General features: G+C 41.6%; 1 protein-coding gene across 3 annotated transcripts in view; it reads left to right on the top strand.

The window, feature by feature from the left end:
• lingo1a (leucine rich repeat and Ig domain containing 1a) overlaps positions 1–14468 on the top strand; it is a 148785-nt gene extending 134317 nt beyond the window's left edge. For all 3 annotated transcript variants that reach the window (XM_087797408.1, XM_087797407.1, XM_087797406.1), the window contains one exon: positions 10713–14468. In XM_087797408.1, the coding sequence (XP_087653534.1) occupies positions 10725–12572 (1848 nt within the window). In that variant the 5' untranslated portion in view covers positions 10713–10724 and the 3' untranslated portion in view covers positions 12573–14468. The remainder of the gene's footprint in view (positions 1–10712) is intronic.
• The last annotated feature ends 4286 nt before the right edge of the window (positions 14469–18754 follow it).

The following is an 18754-nucleotide window of genomic DNA, read 5'->3' as shown; positions in this document are numbered from 1 at the left end:
GGCGATCTCTCCACGTATCGTTCGGGGGTCACTGTCACCGTTAATCCCACCGGACCATCAAGGTGTTTGTCTCGTTTAAATCTTTTATTATTATTGTTCCTGAAACGTTCAGATGGTTCGATCCATTCTCTCAGCACCAGTCGCTCCAGTTTAGGTCCCATTTATCAGCAGGAAAACCCATGAGATCAATAACACGACGCCGGCCCCTGAGAATTATCCACAGCGTCCTTGTTGTTTACACTTTTGTTTCAAAACACTTGTTTACTGATGTAGCTCCTGGTGTCCAGATGTAGCTCCTGGTGTCCAGATGTAGCTCCTGGTGTCCAGATGTAGATCCTGGTGTCCAGATGTAGCTCCTGGTGTCCAGATGTAGATCCTGGTGTCCAGATGTAGCTCCTGGTGTCCAGATGTAGCTCCTGGTGTCCAGATGTAGCTCCTGGTGTCCAGATGTAGCTCCTGGTGTCCAGATGTAGCTCCTGGTGTCCAGATGTAGCTCCTGGTGTCCAGATGTAGCTCCTGGTGTCCAGATGTAGCTCCTGGTGTCCAGATGTAGCTCCTGGTGTCCAGATGTAGCTCCTGGTGTCCAGATGTAGATCCTGGTGTCCAGATGTAGCTCCTGGTGTCCAGATGTAGCTCCTGGTGTCCAGATGTAGCTCCTGGTGTCCAGATGTAGCTCCTGGTGTCCAGATGTAGCTCCTGGTGTCCAGATGTAGCTCCTGGTGTCCAGATGTAGATCCTGGTGTCCAGATGTAGCTCCTGGTGTCCAGATGTAGCTCCTGGTGGCCAGATGTAGCTCCTGGTGTCCAGATGTAGCTCCTGGTGTCCAGATGTAGATCCTGGTGTCCAGATGTAGCTCCTGGTGTCCAGATGTAGCTCCTGGTGGCCAGATGTAGCTCCTGGTGTCCAGATGTAGCTCCTGGTGTCCAGATGTAGCTCCTGGTGTCCAGATGTAGATCCTGGTGTCCAGATGTAGCTCCTGGTGTCCAGATGTAGCTCCTGGTGTCCAGATGTAGATCCTGGTGTCCAGATGTAGATCCTGGTGTCCAGATGTAGCTCCTGGTGTCCAGATCATTAAAGAATTCTGACTTTATATAAATATTATTTTTATTACATTTAACCATCATTTTATGTAAAATTATGTTTTTTTTTCTTATACTTAGTTGGAACTTTTTGTTGTCAGAAAAAAGAAAGAATCATAACTTCCAGGAAGTGACGGAAGGAAGAATGATTAGGAAATGATCTGATGACAAACACGGTCTATTTGTTGATATAAATGTTTAATGTTTGGTACAAAGTTTCCTTAAATCGTTGAGTTTCACGTTAGTTTGACAGTTTTTAGTCTTGAACTAGTTCACCTTCATGAAACATTGTCCTTTTCCCAGAGTCCACTTAATGTCACTCTCTGTTGCTTTAAACAACTTCTATATTAAAGCCTCTCATCATTTTTAAAGCAAGGGCGCCACCTACTGACTCATCTTCATGAAGCTTCATCGACACATCATATTGACTGTTCTCTTTAAACTCAAGACATTTGTAATACATTAAATAAACAAACACAAACATGCTTTCAATGAAATGTCTGGAATGATATAATTCATAGTAAACTATATATGAATAAGATACATTGAACAAGTGTTGATTCCATAGAGAACACTGTAGTTTGACAAATGTTCCTCTCATGGTTCCTGTCATAGTTCCTCTCATAGTTCCTCTCATGGTTCCTCTCATAGTTCCTCTCATAGTTCCTCTCATAGTTCCTCTCATGGTTCCTCTCATGGTTCCTCTCATAGTTCCTCTCATGGTTCCTCTCATAGTTCCTCTCATAGTTCCTCTCATAGTTCCTCTCATGGTTCCTCTCATAGTTCCTCTCATAGTTCCTCTCATGGTTCCTCTCATGGTTCCTGTCATGGTTCCTCTCATGGTTCCTCTCATAGTTCCTCTCATAGTTCCTCTCATGGTTCCTCTCATAGTTCCTCTCATAGTTCCTCTCATGGTTCCTCTCATGGTTCCTGTCATAGTTCCTCTCATGGTTCCTCTCATGGTTCCTGTCATGGTTCCTCTCGTGGTTCCTCTCATGGTTTCTGTCATGGTATCTATCACGGTTCCTCTCATGGTTCCTCTCATGGTTCCTCTCGTGGTTCCTCTCATGTTTCCTGTCATGGTATCTATCACGGTTCCTCTCATGGTTCCTCTCGTGGTTCCTCTCATGTTTCCTGTCATGGTATCTATCATGGTTCCTCTCATGGTTCCTCTCATGGTTCCTCTCATGTTTCCTGTCATGGTATCTATCATGGTTCCTCTCATGGTTCCTCTCATGGTTCCTCTCGTGGTTCCTCTCATGTTTCCTGTCATGGTATCTATCATGGTTCCTCTCATGGTTCCTCTCGTGGTTCCTCTCATGTTTCCTGTCATGGTATCTATCATGGTTCCTCTCATGGTTCCTCTCATGGTTCCTCTCGTGGTTCCTCTCATGTTTCCTGTCATGGTATCTATCATGGTTCCTCTCATGGTTCCTCTCATGGTTCCTCTCGTGGTTCCTCTCATGTTTCCTGTCATGGTATCTATCACGGTTCCTCTCATGGTTCCTCTCGTGGTTCCTCTCATGTTTCCTGTCATGGTATCTATCACGGTTCCTCTCATGGTTCCTCTCATGGTTCCTCTCGTGGTTCCTCTCATGTTTCCTGTCATGGTATCTATCATGGTTCCTCTCGTGGTTCCTCTCATGTTTCCTCTCGTGGTTCCTCTCGTGGTTCCTGTCATGGTATCTATCATGGTTCCTCTCGTGGTTCCTCTCGTGGTTCCTCTCGTGGTTCCTCTCGTGGTTCCTCTCATGTTTCCTGTCATGGTATCTATCATGGTTCCTCTCGTGGTTCCTCTCGTGGTTCCTCTGTTCCTCTCACTCTTGAGCAGATGTGTTCATCACCATATCATCACACAACTCATGTGTCACCTCGTGTTGTCCTGTGGTATTTAGATTCCTGTGTCTGCGTTCATCAACGAGTCGCCTCAACACCTTCGAGGTCGCTTCTTTCAATGAAGGTCCAATGGTCCAGAACAACATGCTCAGATTTAAACCTTGTTTTCTGGTCAGTGATGTCTTCAGAAGCCTCTGAAGTCTAATCCCATCTCCATCTTCCTCACCAACTAATTACAGCTCATTTCCCCTGAAAGCCTCAGTGTGGGCTCCAGGGTGTGATGAGGAGACATGTTCTTCACCAGACTGTGAAGATGCGGGGCTTCACATGCCACTTCCCATCACAGTCAGTCCGACCCTGTGAGGCTCACACCGAGCATCACAACCAAGACTCTACTTTTTTATTCATTTACAGAAGAAACATGTGGTAGTGACTCATTCTTCATGTCCTTCTATTATTCAAAACATCCGGTGGAATCTTTATACTGTGTGGAGGTCAGTAGGTGGCGCTGTTGTTTAAAAACATGCTGTGAGGTTTCAATAGAATAGTTTCTCAATGCAATGGATTATAGATCAGAGAGTGACATCTAGTGGACTCTGAACATAATGACACTGTTTCACTGTTTTCTAAACACACACACACACACACACTGATGATACGATAGAGTCACACATCACAACAACACACACACACTGATGACACAATAGAGTCACACATCACAACAACACACACACTGATGATACAATAGAGTCACACATCACAACAACACACACACACTGATGATACAATAGAGTCACACATCACAACAACACACACACACTGATGATACAATAGAGTCACACATCACAACAACACACACACTGATGATATGATAGAGTCACACATCACAAAAAAAAACCTTCATGGAGGATCATGAGTCCACTAGTTCAACCATTACATTAAAACATAATTTTTAAACTGAGGGTAACTACTACCTACTGACCTCTAAAAACAAGACACTGTTTCATGAAGCTTCATCAACACATCACTACCATCTACTGGACTCTGAAGATAATGACACTGTTTCATGAAGCTTCATCGACACATCACTACCCTCTACTGGACTCTGAAGATAATGACACTGTTTCATGAAGCTTCATCAACACATCAATACCATCTAGTGACTCTGAAGATAATGACACTGTTTCATGAAGCTTCGTCAACACATCACTACCATCTACTGGACTCTGAAGATAATGACACTGTTTCATGAAGCTTCATCAACACATCACTACCATCTAGTGGACTCTGAAGATAATGACACTGTTTCATGAAGCTTCATCAACACATAACGTCCCCTAAATAAAGAAATAATTTATTTTCTGGCTTAAAAGTAAAATACTGCATAAAAATGCCTTGAAAAACAACAAAAACGTTAAACTGTCCAAATACGATCCAGGCCATCACCAGCTGGAGATAATGTTGTGGTGCATATTCTAGCGCTGCATGTTCCTCGTGCATCACTGATAACGCTTCACGAATGCTGTCAGCTCTGAAGGACCCGCTGTGATCACTCAAGGGTCGTGTGTCGCCGCCTGTGCCCTCGTGAATTATCACCTTCAATCATGGCATTTCCATGAAGTCACCCGTGACCCGGAACAGAACGAGGCCTCGCGGGGGGAACGTCAGGTTGTGACGGGAGACCAAGATACAGCAGCCTGATGTTTATATATATGATTATATCCCCCTCTCCTTCTCTGCCTCTCTCTCTCTCTCTCTCTCTCTCCATCACCTCGGTGGAGGAAACAAAAATGGCGACTCAGGAAACCCACCGTTGTGGATCTTACAATCCTGCTGCTTTGCATCATTACTTATGTTATCTGTGGAACTGTTGTGTCAATATACAGTATTTATAATGTAATTATTGAACCTATTGTTCCATCAGCCGTTTGAAAAAGTAACGACCATTGACTACTAAATGTTATCGGCCATGTTTAAGAAACTCTTAAGTGCTACGATCTTCTTAGGAGTGCTCTTAAAAATGCCGTGAAAGAAGAACGTGTTTCTCAAGGTAAACTCTTAGCTCAAGAAGATCTTTCATTCAGAAGGACATGTGAGAAGAAGCTGAGCCACTTCTCAGTGTCAGTGATCACAGTCAGGGACATTTAACACAAATATAACAATGAATAAAAGAAGAGAAAATAACGTTTTTTATTGATTTACACCAGTTTTCCACACACATCTGTATATATGAGTTTATAGTTCTACTACGACCGAACCGATCAAATCATCTTCGCGAGTCTGATTCATCTGTAAAACAACATTAAACATATATTCATATGTGGAAGAAACACTTGATGTTTTCACAGCAATAAACCAAGTTAAACATAAAACTTACGGACGTTCTAACAACTAGACATGAAAACAACAACAACTGAAAGAAACATTTCAAAGATAAGAAGCAAACATGTCGTTGGACTCAGAGGCTCCTTATGAAGGTGTTGACAAAGTCCACTAAGAGCTTCTTACAAAGAATCTTTGTCTCGATCTTAAGGTTCTGCTTAGAAGGGAGTTAAGAAGGCGTCTGGGAAACACTCGTATCTTTGAGCTCCTTCTTAACACTTCTTAAGAACCTTCTTATGTCCTTAGGAATTCCTACTATTGATAATAATAATAATAATAATAATAATAACTACTGACTGCAATATATCTTCTCATGTCCTAGATTCAACAACACAGTGCAGCTGAGGAGTGACCCTCGAACATTAGTTATGAACAATTATTCAACCACAGAATTAAAATATACAAAATGTTAAATATAGAAAAAGTCGAAACCATCATCTGTTAATGAAAACATCTATCAGAATGAAAACAACAAAGATGTTAATTCTTAATACTTAATAAAAAGGATACATCCACGTCCCTCCAGGATCCTGTCCTCGCCGTAGTGTCCTGGATTCTACCTGCATCTGCATTTGGTCGTTCAGTGCAGATGCAAGATGGCCTCCCGTCTGACCTCCTGAATATTTATCTGCAAACAGGATCTCTGTGCTCAGAGTGTTTGAGAAACACACACATATGAATTCTGCTGCCTCATGTATTATTGGAGAATAATACATGAGGCAGCAGAATTCATGTCCAATGTCCATCCATGACCAGGAAAGTGTCCAGACCTCTGCAGAATAGAGGATTGACCAACAAACATCAGCATAGATTGTTCAGTGGCCAGAAAAAAAAATATGCAAAACTCTGCAGCCAGAATTCTGAGCTGCTCTAGTAGAAGAACTCACATTTCTCCTTCAAACTCTTCACTAGTTTCTTTCAGGATCATTTTAAAATTCTGGTTCTTACTTTCAGATCTATTCATGGTCAGACCTTCCATCAGTGATCTGATCCAGACTTACACCCCAGCTCGGGCTCTGAGGTCTGTGGATCAGAATCTACTTATGGTTCCTGAACTTCCGGACGCTTGTTTGTTTTCTTTTGTTACAGTTCTTTGTGACCCTGGTCCAGAAACATCTTGACTACTAACCTTTAACCTTTAGACTTTATCTTTATTCCTTGCTATATATTCATTCGTTCTGAAGCGCTCTATCCCAGCTTCTAAGAGCTTCTAAGGGTTCGACCTGAGCAGGTCAACGAGCATAAGAACCGGTGGAATTCTCTACCTCGTTGCTCCAACCAGCGTCTTCTCTCCTGGATTAGAGCTTTGCAGACCATCTGTCGGCGCCGGCTTACGTTTAAGCTCCGTCATTTCACAGGCCTTCCTTCTCGGCAGCTGAGCCGACCAGCGATACAAGGCTAACCTTTTCATTCTTTTCATTTCAGCGACAGAGCAGGTGTAAACAAAAGGTCAGACACAACTGGTTAAAGATGAGACCACAGACACAAGTGTCTCTTCTACATATACATACATGTATATTTTACTTACAGCTCATTTGTATTTTAGGTACATTTAGTCAAACTCTGCAAGAGGAAGACAGTGAATCTCAGAGCAAAAGGTTGCAAAGAAGCCAAACAACTCAAAAGTGCTGGGGTGGTCCAGGATTAACCTGACAGCTGACTAAGCAGGTTGCATAGCAATGGGCTTTAAAGGCTTTTAACACTTTGTGCTGCAGATAACGTCAACATCATCTCGGGGATTTCCCCGGAGGCTTACAGGTATTTAACAACGCTGGCGACGGTGTCTTGTGATGGGTACAGCAGAGAGAAGAAGCACCTTTGTAGCTTATTTTGGGGGGAACTTGCAAATGCAATGTTTTAAGACGGGAACGTTGTCTGTCGCTGACGGAACCACAGGGGAAATGGCGTGTAGACGGAAGGACGGCGGTTCAAATGACCCGATAAGTGGCTGTGAAAATGTCGCCGGCAATCAGTGTCTGGCAGAGATTCTGACCTTTTTAAGAAAGCTCTTAAGCAACCGTTTGTTTTGGGCCAAATAAAGGCATGAATTTTGATGAGAAACATTTGAATTTCATTTGTGTGTAATTGTCAATCTCTCAAAGAAAGTTGTTGTTTTTTTTCTTGCTTTTTGTAGTTTATTATGTCGTATTGTTGGATTTATTCATGTTGGAACATAAATTAAATAATCCAACGCATATTTATTTTGACAAGACAACCTCCTTTATTTTTAACGGCTACTTTGTATGTTTATGGTAAAAGTAGACATTTTCTATACAATGTTGTTGTAACCTTGGACACTGATGGTGATGGAAGCCATTTTGATTCCATTACACAAACCTATTGAGGTATTTAATGGTTTCAAAATGATTTCGTAAGAACATCAAAAGGCGAAGTCTGAGACAAAATACACACTATTATGAGTTTTAAACTGAGTTACGGATGTCAACTGGGAGGGATTTATAATCAACATCAAACTTATGAACATTTTTTAAGTGAAAAATCTAGAAAAGAACTTGAGCAGGAAAAAACAAACAAAAAAAAATGTCCCACTAAAAAATCATGACTGTTCTTTCAATCATTTAGAATATTGTGTTTTCATGCAACACTATAATCAAAATATTTTATCTTAGCTTAAAATATCTTTGCTCTTTGTTCTTGTTCTTATTTGTATTTTTTATGAATAATTGCTGTATTGCTGTATCTAATTAGAGAAAAACAATGTAGTCAATCAATAAAGTTCTACTTAACCTAAATAACATGAAATTATTCTAAAACATTTTCAAAATCTCTTTCCCTATTTCTCCCTCTTTTTAAATGATGGTAAATCTTTTTTTTCTTTGACTTTATCTTATTTGAAATGTTATAAATCCAAACATGAGACAAGAGTTTTTCTTTTGTTTGAATCCTAGCGAATAATACTGACGAGCGTCGCTATCATCGATCAGATGATTCTGTCGTGGTTTGACTGTTGAACACGCGTGTGATTGTAAGTCAGTGGATAAACCTGGGATAACAACAACAATTACTTTGTTCTGAACCATTGAAGACATTTTGTCGTTCCCTATAAATCACTCCCGAGAGCGAACGTTTGACCGTATTGACCCGCCCGTCCATCGACCTAGTTATGAGTCGCCTCGGATCGCCGGGTTCTGGGTTATCGAGCCGCGTCGCCCGACGCTGACATGCGGCCCTGAAACGACTGCGTCTGCCGGGGATGAGCGTCGCTCCGACTGCGCTGAAGAACTTAATTCATCTGACAGGTCTCCGAGGGGAGCGTCGGCAGGGGATCATTAACCAAACAGCACGAGGGATGCTCGCATCCTTCATCTCGACTTATTTCCATCATCTTTTGTAACACTCGTTGATAAAGTCAACTCCTTGAGACTCTTCAAAGATGCCACTGAGGATACAGTGCAAATCCATGACCTGCTGAAGTGGCAGTTGTGAGGTTTACTGCCAGGGATTATCGTCTGATGATATTAGCAGATTGGATTCCATATGAGCGCTAATGGACAAGGACAGGATGCGACCTTCAGGATGCGACCTTCAGGATGTGACCTTCAGGATGCGACCTTCAGTTTTGAGCTCACGAAGTGGACGTTAGCTCGTGATTTAGCCACTTCCGCCTCCGATACTTCCCCCCGACGCGTCGTCTCACAGCAGTTAAGCGACTGAAATGATTAAATGTGGCTCGAGGCTGTGAAAAGCACCAATGTCTCTGATCTCTGAACATCCAATCATCGCAGCCTTTTCTTTTGGCCCGTCTTGATTACTGATGCTATCGTCCCGTCTTCAAAGGGAACTTTGACCTCAGAGGACGTAAGCAAAATTGAAAGAAATAAATCTTGGATTCTTTCATGAGCGTCCAAGCGTCCGCGGGTTGAAAAGGGTCTCGTGGAGGAAGTTCTTCTCACTGACGACAGTGGACACGTCTTGTCAGGCCGTAATTAACTGTCAGCGGCGTCGCTGTGATCCTCTCGCACCTCGAGGTCCGATCCGTCACGCTTCTTTAAAAATGAGATTTGAATAAGTTTCCAATGGCTTTAGAGTTTATTTGTATTTCAGCAGATATTTAAGGATGTTTTTGAATCCATTGTGTTCTTTCTTAACACAGAATGTGTTGATGGTGAATCTTCTAGATGCTGCATTAACTCTCGAGTCCATGTGACGTTTGTTATTCATGACTAGTTGGAACCAAAGAGATGTTTTACTTGTTCATCCTAATATAATATGTGACTCAGAAACTCATCAAACTACATAGAACATCTGAACAGGATGAAATACTGTACTTTTGTGGAAATAGTACAGAATTGTTCACATTATTTTTCCTCTTATAAACAATTATTTAATGATAAATGGCTCCTACTTATATAGTGCTTTTCTCTGCTTTACACTGAGTTACACATTCATACACACAGTCACACACTGATGGCAGCTAATCTTATTTTCAGAGAAATGAACCTCATAGTTTGTAGATTCACGAGTCAGATGAGAGAATGTCAAAAAGAAAAACTTACTTACCTTCTTTATCAAGTAACTATACATGTCAAACTTTCTCGCAAATACACAATTAATACCTGAAACATTACAATTCAAATGGTAATTATATCACAATTGCTTTTCCAGTCGATCTGTTCCTTGATCAAAGAAATGATTTAAAATAATTGTCTGCGAACCATAACTGCTTCTCTCGCTCGTCTCTTCTACAACCGGAGATTACATCATAATTAAATCCATGTATAATAATAGCTCCGTTCACACACTCACTGGAATTGAATGTGATTTTGTTCTCGTGATTATCTTCGCGTTTATCTCTCGGTGTCCATTTCTCCTGCAGTTTAAAGTCTATATTTCAACTTAAGCGATCGCACGAGTCGAGTGTCAACGAAGCTCGTCCGCCATCTTTGCTCGCATCCTGTTACGTTTCCTGCCAACACTCGTGCTTTAAAGAAACATTCAAGAGAAATGTTAGAAAAACAGGTTTTGTTTCTGTTGTGATTTCATGTTTTTAAAATCTCAATCTTACATCATTTTAAACCCATGGTGTTCCAGGTGTAGTTGTGTGGTTTCAAAGAAGCTCAATGTATTCTTTCAACCTTCAGACTCAGAACTGTGGACAATAAAGAATTGTCAGCATTCTCAATTATACACGAGCCAACCGTATTCTACGTCACCTCCCACCTCTCTTCATCTTGCACCCGTGGCATGAATATTGCAGCAGATACATATTCTCGATTCTGCTAGGAATAGTGTCACATGGAGAGTCTGTTTAGTGCTGATGGATGTGGAACCTTAAGGGTTGCCTTGAATAAATAATGCATTTTTTCCATATTGTTCTGTCAAGAGTTTACTGAATCATTGTTTTCCTGATCCACGGTGAATATATTCACTAAGTCTGGTTTCATTTCTCTCCAGGTAACCAATAAGATGGCGGCTGGGGAAGCGACTGGGCACGGCTACCTGGTGGCTTTCTGGCAGCCAGTCCTGATCCTGATGCTGGGCGCTGTCCTGTCCGGCTCCACCACAGGATGTCCTTCCCGCTGCGAGTGTAATGTTCAAGAGCGCTCCGTGATGTGCCACCGCAAGAAGCTCATGACCGTCCCTGAGGGCATCTCCGCAGACACCAGGTTGCTGGACCTCAGCAAGAACCGCATCAGAACCATCAACCCGGATGAGTTTTCCATCTTTTCCAACCTGGAGCACCTGGAGCTGAGCGAAAACACGATATCTTCGATCGAGCCCGGAGCCTTCAACAACCTGTATGGATTGCGGACACTGGGTTTGCGAAGCAACAAACTGAAGCTGATCCAGCTCGGCGTCTTCACGGGTCTGAGCAACCTCACCAACCTGGACATCAGTGAAAACAAAATTGTCATCCTGCTGGACTACATGTTCCAGGATCTGTACAGCCTGCGCTCATTAGAGGTGGGAGATAATGACCTGGTTTTCATCTCTCACAGAGCTTTCCACGGCCTGAGTAGCCTCGAGCACCTGAGCCTGGAGAAGTGCAACTTGTCGTCGGTGCCCACCGAGGCGTTCACACACCTGCACAGTTTGATCACTCTTAAGCTGCGCCACCTGAATATCAATGTCATCCGGGATTACTCTTTCAAACGTCTCTATCGGCTTAAGGTTTTGGAAATCGCTAATTGGCCATATTTGGATATGATGACTCCAAATTGCTTGTACGGATTAAATCTCACGTCTCTGACCATTGCCAACGCCAACCTAACCATGATTCCTTATATAGCCCTGAGGCATTTGGTTTATCTGCGCTTTCTCAACCTGTCTTATAACCCGATTCACACGATTGAGGGAAATAAGCTCCACGATCTGCTGCGCCTTCAGGAGTTTCACCTGGTAGGAGGAAGATTGGCGATGATTGAGCCGTACTCCTTCAGGGGTCTTAACAACCTGAAAATTCTCAACGTCTCCGGGAACTCGCTCGCCACTCTGGAGGAGTCTGTCTTTCATTCAGTCGGGAACCTGGAAACCCTCGCGCTGCATGACAACCCTCTGGCCTGCGACTGCCGCTTATTATGGGTTTTCCGGCGGCGCTGGAGACTCAACTTTAACCGACAGCAGCCGACGTGCGCCTCCCCAGAGTTTGTCCAAGGTAAAGAATTCAAGGACTTTCCCGACATCCTGCAGGCCAACTACTTCACCTGCCGCAAGTCCAGGATCAGGGATCGTAAACCCCAGCAGAAGTTTGTTGACGAGGGAGCCATCGTTCACTTCACTTGCCAAGCCGATGGAGATCCAGCTCCGGTGATCATGTGGCTCTCGCCTCACAAAAGGTTCATCACCACCAAGACTATTGGAAGGCTTTCCGTGTTGCCAGACGGAACCCTGGAGGTGCGCTACGCACAGGTTCAGGACAATGGTACATATGCATGTATAGCTAGCAACGCCGGTGGAAACGACACGTCTCTCGCCCATCTACACATCCATAGTTACTCGCCTGATTGGCCGCACCAGCCCAACAAGACGTTCGCCTTCATCTCCAACCAGCCGGCGGACAGCGGGGCCAACGGGACACGAGCCAACGTCCCTTTCCCCTTCGACATAAAGACACTGATCATTGCCACCACGATGGGTTTCATTTCATTTCTCGGTGTCGTCCTGTTTTGCTTGGTGCTGCTGTTTCTCTGGAGCAGAGGAAAAGGAAACACGAAGCACAACATCGAGATCGAGTACGTACCGCGGAAGTCGGACGCTGGCATGAGCAGCAGCACCGTGGACGCTCCACGCAAGTTCAACATGAAAATGATTTAATGGGCAACGACACAAGTCACTCAAACTGGAAATTAGCTTTTCTTTACTATTTTACAAACTTCTGGATTCTTGTCTCAACAAAGAGTAATTGTTTGTTTCCTCAAGATTAGAGCAGCGTGAGGGAAAACTTCTGACTTTCAAATCAAGAACGGACGAGTCATCGCATTTTAGGAAGCGACCATTTGAATTTTAAGTAGTTCTCTTAATGCTTATTTACAGGAGCATTGACCAAACATGTCCATCCATGTCAAGAATGCAGCAACATGGTCTTATGGATCATTGATTAGGATTTTTTTTTTTTCGTTAGACTCCCAAATCGATCGATTTGTATGTTTCGAGCACATTTCAAAAAGATGAATAGAATTGAAGTATATTTCCCAGTTTAAGCTCTGAATGTTCTGTGGTCCAGAGAGTGTCTGTCACACAGTGATTTCTCTGTCGTCGTCAGAAAACTCACAGATTTTGTTCTAAAACACTGCGATAGGATTCAATGTTAATTCACTGTGTGAGGTGATCTGATCACGTTACCTAAGGATTCTGGAATTCTTCTTTGGATTCTTCTGGAAATACACACTGGGTTTTAATGGTATCCATAATTATTACAGGTGAACCTCATCATCAAGGGGTCGCGACCATGACAACTGACACCTGTTATTCAGGTCGATGTCCTCGGATCCCAGTCAGCCAGGGTTAAGCAGAGGGAAGTAGTGGTGTGAAGTTCTTGGTGAGGGATCAGAGTTAGGGACGTCTTCTGACTGCTGTGATTGTCTCAGGATCCTCGATGATGATTTGGAGGATGTGTAGAGGAATGTCCTCTGGAAATGCTGAGCCCACAGACTCTTCACTCATCGACACTGTAAAATAAATCAGCCAAAAGAGACGAGGGATATATTTATATTGATGATGAAAATGTTTATCGCTAAAGGTTAGCTGAGGACTAACATACGTCTATTGTTCTCGATATCATTTTGGTTATTTTCTTTCTTCATTCAAATGCCATCACAGCATCACAATTACTCCATAGGTTCAGATTTCTTTCTCGACACCTGCATCAACACCAGAGTTCAACATTGTGGTGCTTACTTTTTCTGTTGGGTAGTGTGCTCTTGTGTTTGTTCTCTCTGTCACATTTCTTTTCTACATTTTTTTGTGATTTCTGAAGCGTCTCTTCATGCTATATCTATGTTACCGTCCAGGACAGGTCACGAGTCAAGCCGCTCCAGAGAAATGTGCATCAAAAGGAAAAAAGAACTGTAGAATTCCTAGTCGCTCCTGCAGACCCGAACATGAGGCTGAAGCCATTTGCAGAACACACTGTGGACAGCTGGGCTCTGCAGACCTGCGTGAGAGTCATTAATGATGGATGACATTACAGAGACAACACAGTAATGGCCTGAAAGTAAGGACTGGATGCAGATGGCCTGAGTGACACAGATGGTTTCACCCATGGAGCAATCTGACGAGGCTTTGGTGTAATCCTTTTTGCATAAAAAGGCGGAAAAAAAAGAAAATCAGTGGATCTGACTAGTGGTTCTTCACGTTGCTGGTTCTGAACGCTCTCTTTGTTCCAAGTGTGGCTACTGTATCTAGCCTTTCTTTTCTGGTCCAGAGTGATTCGGGGATTTATTTTTATGTTCCTTTTCTCCCCGGTTTATTATGATTTGTAATCTTGGGAACTGGACTGATCATGTAGTTCACAACAACTTTTTACAAAAGAAAAAAAAATAATACCAACAAAAAAAAAAGTCTATGGAAAAAAAAATTACATTCAAATTGTTCTGTGCAATAAAAGTAATATGCAGATTTTCTTTTTTTTTTAATTGACAAAATTTTGTTGGTGTTGAAATGTTCAGAATATGGTATGTTGTATTAAACTATCTATGGACTTTTTAAACATGTTTTTGCGTCTTATTTGTCTCTAATGATATGAAGACAGAAGGTTCCTGATGTAACGGAATCAAAAGCAGTGAAGCTGCTGGAAAGAAGAAGATGTTTATCTGAAGGTGAGAAGGTTCAAAAAAGGTGACAAATTCTGAGTCTTAACTTTCTCGCAGTCTTTCTGCTCCGGAACTTGCCGGTGGCCATTTTGGATCAGTGGGAATTGTACTGAGCAGCCATTTTGTGTGGGACATATCGAACCTTCACGCGCCTCTTGATGAACAGATTATTTTGTGGACCACCAAGGTAAAGTGTGAGGTCCTTTATTTATCGTCTCAGCTAATCAATGAAGACAAACTCCTTCCTTCACGTGGCAGCAGAAAACCTTCAAGAACATTTAACAACTGCTTTGTCTTTGACTGAACCAGTTCAAACAACTAGTTTTCTGAGCAACCAAACATAACTTTTTAAGCAAAATTCCCTCCAATTTTTCAATGACGGTCCCAGTTCACATATGAGTATCTTCCAGGACGTGAAACAACACCAGCAGGAGATCGTGAGGCCAGAGATTCTTGGGCTGAAACGAGGCGTGTGGACGTGTTCAAGGGCTCGAGAAGGAACATGGGGAAAAATAAAGGTCACTAAATAAATCATGCGTCTGAGAGGAAAATTGACATCTTGGGACATTTTTGTTCACGTTAATATAAAAGTGATGAAGAGTCATTACAGAATCATGTGAACACACAACTGTCTGCGAAGTTTAAATATTAAAAACATCAGTATCACAAATGTATCTCGTGCTCGCGGCAAAGCGTGAGGTCGTACTGCGGGGGGGAAGTGGTTCCTCAGAGGGAGGTCTGTAGAGATCTGCTTTAAAAACCATGAAGGTGGTTCACCCCAACTTACTCATTTATTACACTCATGGACGATCCCTGCATACATCAACACCATGAATTCAGTCAGAACTCTCCATCAATAGTTCTCTATCAATAGTTCTCCATCAATAGTTCTCCATCAAGAGTTCTCTATCAATAGTTCTCTATCAATAGTTCTCTATCAAGAGTTCTCCATCAAGAGTTCTCTATAAAGAGTTCTCTATCAAGAGTTCTCTATCAATAGTTCTCTATCAATAGTTCTCTATCAATAGTTCTCCATCAATAGTTCTCTATCAATAGTTCTCTATCAATAGTTCTCTATCAATAGTTCTCCATCAAGAGTTCTCCATCAATAGTTCTCCATCAAGAGTTCTCCATCAATAGTTCTCCATCAAGAGTTCTCTATCAAGAGTTCTCTATCAATAGTTCTCTATCAATAGTTCTCTATCAAGAGTTCTCCATCAAGAGTTCTCCATCAATAGTTCTCCATCAAGAGTTCTCTATCAATAGTTCTCTATCAATAGTTCTCTATCAATAGTTCTCTATCAATAGTTCTCCATCAAGAGTTCTCTATCAATAGTTCTCTATCAATAGTTCTCAATCAATAGTTCTCTATCAATAGTTCTCTATCAATAGTTCTCAATCAATAGTTCTCCATCAAGAGTTCTCTATCAATAGTTCTCTATCAATAGTTCTCCATCAAGAGTTCTCTATCAATAGTTCTCTATCAATAGTTCTCAATCAATAGTTCTCCATCAAGAGTTCTCTATCAATAGTTCTCTATCAATAGTTCTCTATCAATAGTTCTCCATCAAGAGTTCTCTATCAATAGTTCTCTATCAATAGTTCTCTATCAATAGTTCTCCATCAAGAGTTCTCTATCAATAGTTCTCTATCAATAGTTCTCGATCAAGAGTTCTCTATCAATAGTTCTCTATCAATAGTTCTCTATCAATAGTTCTCCATCAATAGTTCTCTATCAATAGTTCTCTATCAATAGTTCTCTATCAATAGTTCTCTATCAATAGTTCTCCATCAAGAGTTCTCTATCAATAGTTCTCTATCAATAGTTCTCTATCAATAGTTCTCCATCAAGAGTTCTCTATCAATAGTTCTCTATCAATAGTTCTCAATCAATAGTTCTCTATCAATAGTTCTCTATCAATAGTTCTCTATCAATAGTTCTCTATCAATAGTTCTCAATCAATAGTTCTCTATCAATAGTTCTCTATCAAGAGTTCTCTATCAATAGTTCTCTATCAATAGTTCTCTATCAAGAGTTCTCCATCAAGAGTTCTCCATCAATAGTTCTCCATCAAGAGTTCTCCATCAAGAGTTCTCTATCAAGAGTTCTCTATCAATAGTTCTCTATCAAGAGTTCTCTATCAATAGTTCTCTATCAATAGTTCTCTATCAATAGTTCTCAATCAATAGTTCTCTATCAATAGTTCTCTATCAAGAGTTCTCTATCAATAGTTCTCTATCAATAGTTCTCAATCAATAGTTCTCTATCAATAGTTCTCTATCAATAGTTCTCTATCAATAGTTCTCTATCAATAGTTCTCAATCAATAGTTCTCTATCAATAGTTCTCTATCAAGAGTTCTCTATCAATAGTTCTCTATCAATAGTTCTCTATCAATAGTTCTCTATCAAGAGTTCTCCATCAAGAGTTCTCCATCAATAGTTCTCTATCAATAGTTCTCTATCAATAGTTCTCCATCAAGAGTTCTCCATCAAGAGTTCTCCATCAAGAGTTCTCCAGAGACACCAGCAATATGTGAAAATCCAGGAAAATATACTTATATATTATTGTATAATTAATTATATATTTAGTTTGTAAATCGCGATCATAGAATTGACGATAATTTACCATTGACAATAAAATCTTACGTATGAATAAAACTGTTTGACTTCCATTGAAGACTGAGATGAAGCTTCAACGATATTCATTCCACGGAACCTTCGGCAAACTTTCACAAGTGAAGCTGACGCGATGATATGCAACGTTTCTTCAGCCAATCAGAAGCTGGTCTACAGTGGTCAGTGCTGGTCTTTTAGCCAATGGAATGTCGTGTTATAAATGGTGGAAAATCACTTATATATAAAGCAGACAATCTGTCATATCTGGAGACGTACACGCCAAACAAACCCTGGAGTTGTGAAGCCACATTAATGGACCTCGATGAAGAAAATCTTCCCGGTCGCGAGCGTCTGCTCGGCCTCGGGTCACTGAGGAGCGTCGACCTTCGACGGCTGTGCGGTCAGAGTGTCTTCACCTCCTGTACGACGGCGTGGCGTGACAGATGCTCTGCAGCAGGAGAAGGTGCCCGCAGGGTGGTGAAGGCACCAGGGTTATCAGGAGCGTCTTCCCACCGTCACACACACTTACAGAGGTAACGGTTGCCGAGTCAGCAGAGACTCCACCTGCACAAGGACTTTATTGTAATGGAATCGTAGAAGTATTTTTTTATCGTAGCGTGTTTATCCGTCTCCTGTGGTCTCGTCGTCTCACGGAGCCTCAATGCCTTTTGAATAAAGCGACAATGAAAAAAGTCCTTGAATCTCTTCTGCTGCTCTGATCCGCACAATAAGGCGAGTGATTGGAGTCACAGTCTGACGTCCGACCGAAGACAGCTGAGCTCAACGGATCTGTTCTCGCAGTGACTGACGGGCCCTGGACCTCCAAGGGATCGAAGGCCGACGCCGGCTGATCGGGGGTCACGCCCGAGAGTGAGGAGGAAATATAGTTAAAGAGACTCGTGGAGACAAGACCGGAACTCTGGTACGTGTTACTTGGTACAAAACATGGAAACATTTACATGAAATCAGAGGAAAACGTGATGGATTGAACGGAAAAAATGATCGCAAAAGAAAAAAAACGATCCGATCTTCGACTTAACACACAGATCTGAAGAAATTTGGAGGAAAATACTTAAAAAAAAGACACAAACATTTTATTAAAACCATCTACAAACGCTCTTATAATCAGAATAAGTTCAATAATGTACATTTTTGAGATACAATTTGAGTTGGAGAAGAAGAACAAGACTTTAAATGATGTCATTCCATCAATATTATTGTTTTACAATAAAGAGGACGGATTCAACCTGGATCTTTGATTTTATCTGTATTTTGTTGTCTCGAATAAGAACCAATTAGACTTTGTTACATTTTTAAAATCATGTCTAATTATTCAAATGATGAGCCACAGAAACATTAGAACTTTGAATCAATAAACATTGGGTATTAAAGCTCCATGTAATGAGTAACAATAAAATGACCAAATGCTTTTTATTAACTATTTATTTTATTTAGCTCGAGGGCAACACACAACGTAAAAAACAGCAGGAGAAGAAAACATGTTGACTTTCGTGACTACAGCATCAATCACACGACATCGCCATCTGGGATTTAAAACGTACGACAC

This window comes from Callionymus lyra, chromosome 8, assembly GCF_982586985.1.
Source record: "Callionymus lyra chromosome 8, fCalLyr1.hap1.1, whole genome shotgun sequence".
Classification (NCBI taxonomy): domain Eukaryota; kingdom Metazoa; phylum Chordata; class Actinopteri; order Syngnathiformes; family Callionymidae; genus Callionymus; species Callionymus lyra.
This window is presented reverse-complemented; position numbering and strand designations above follow the sequence as displayed.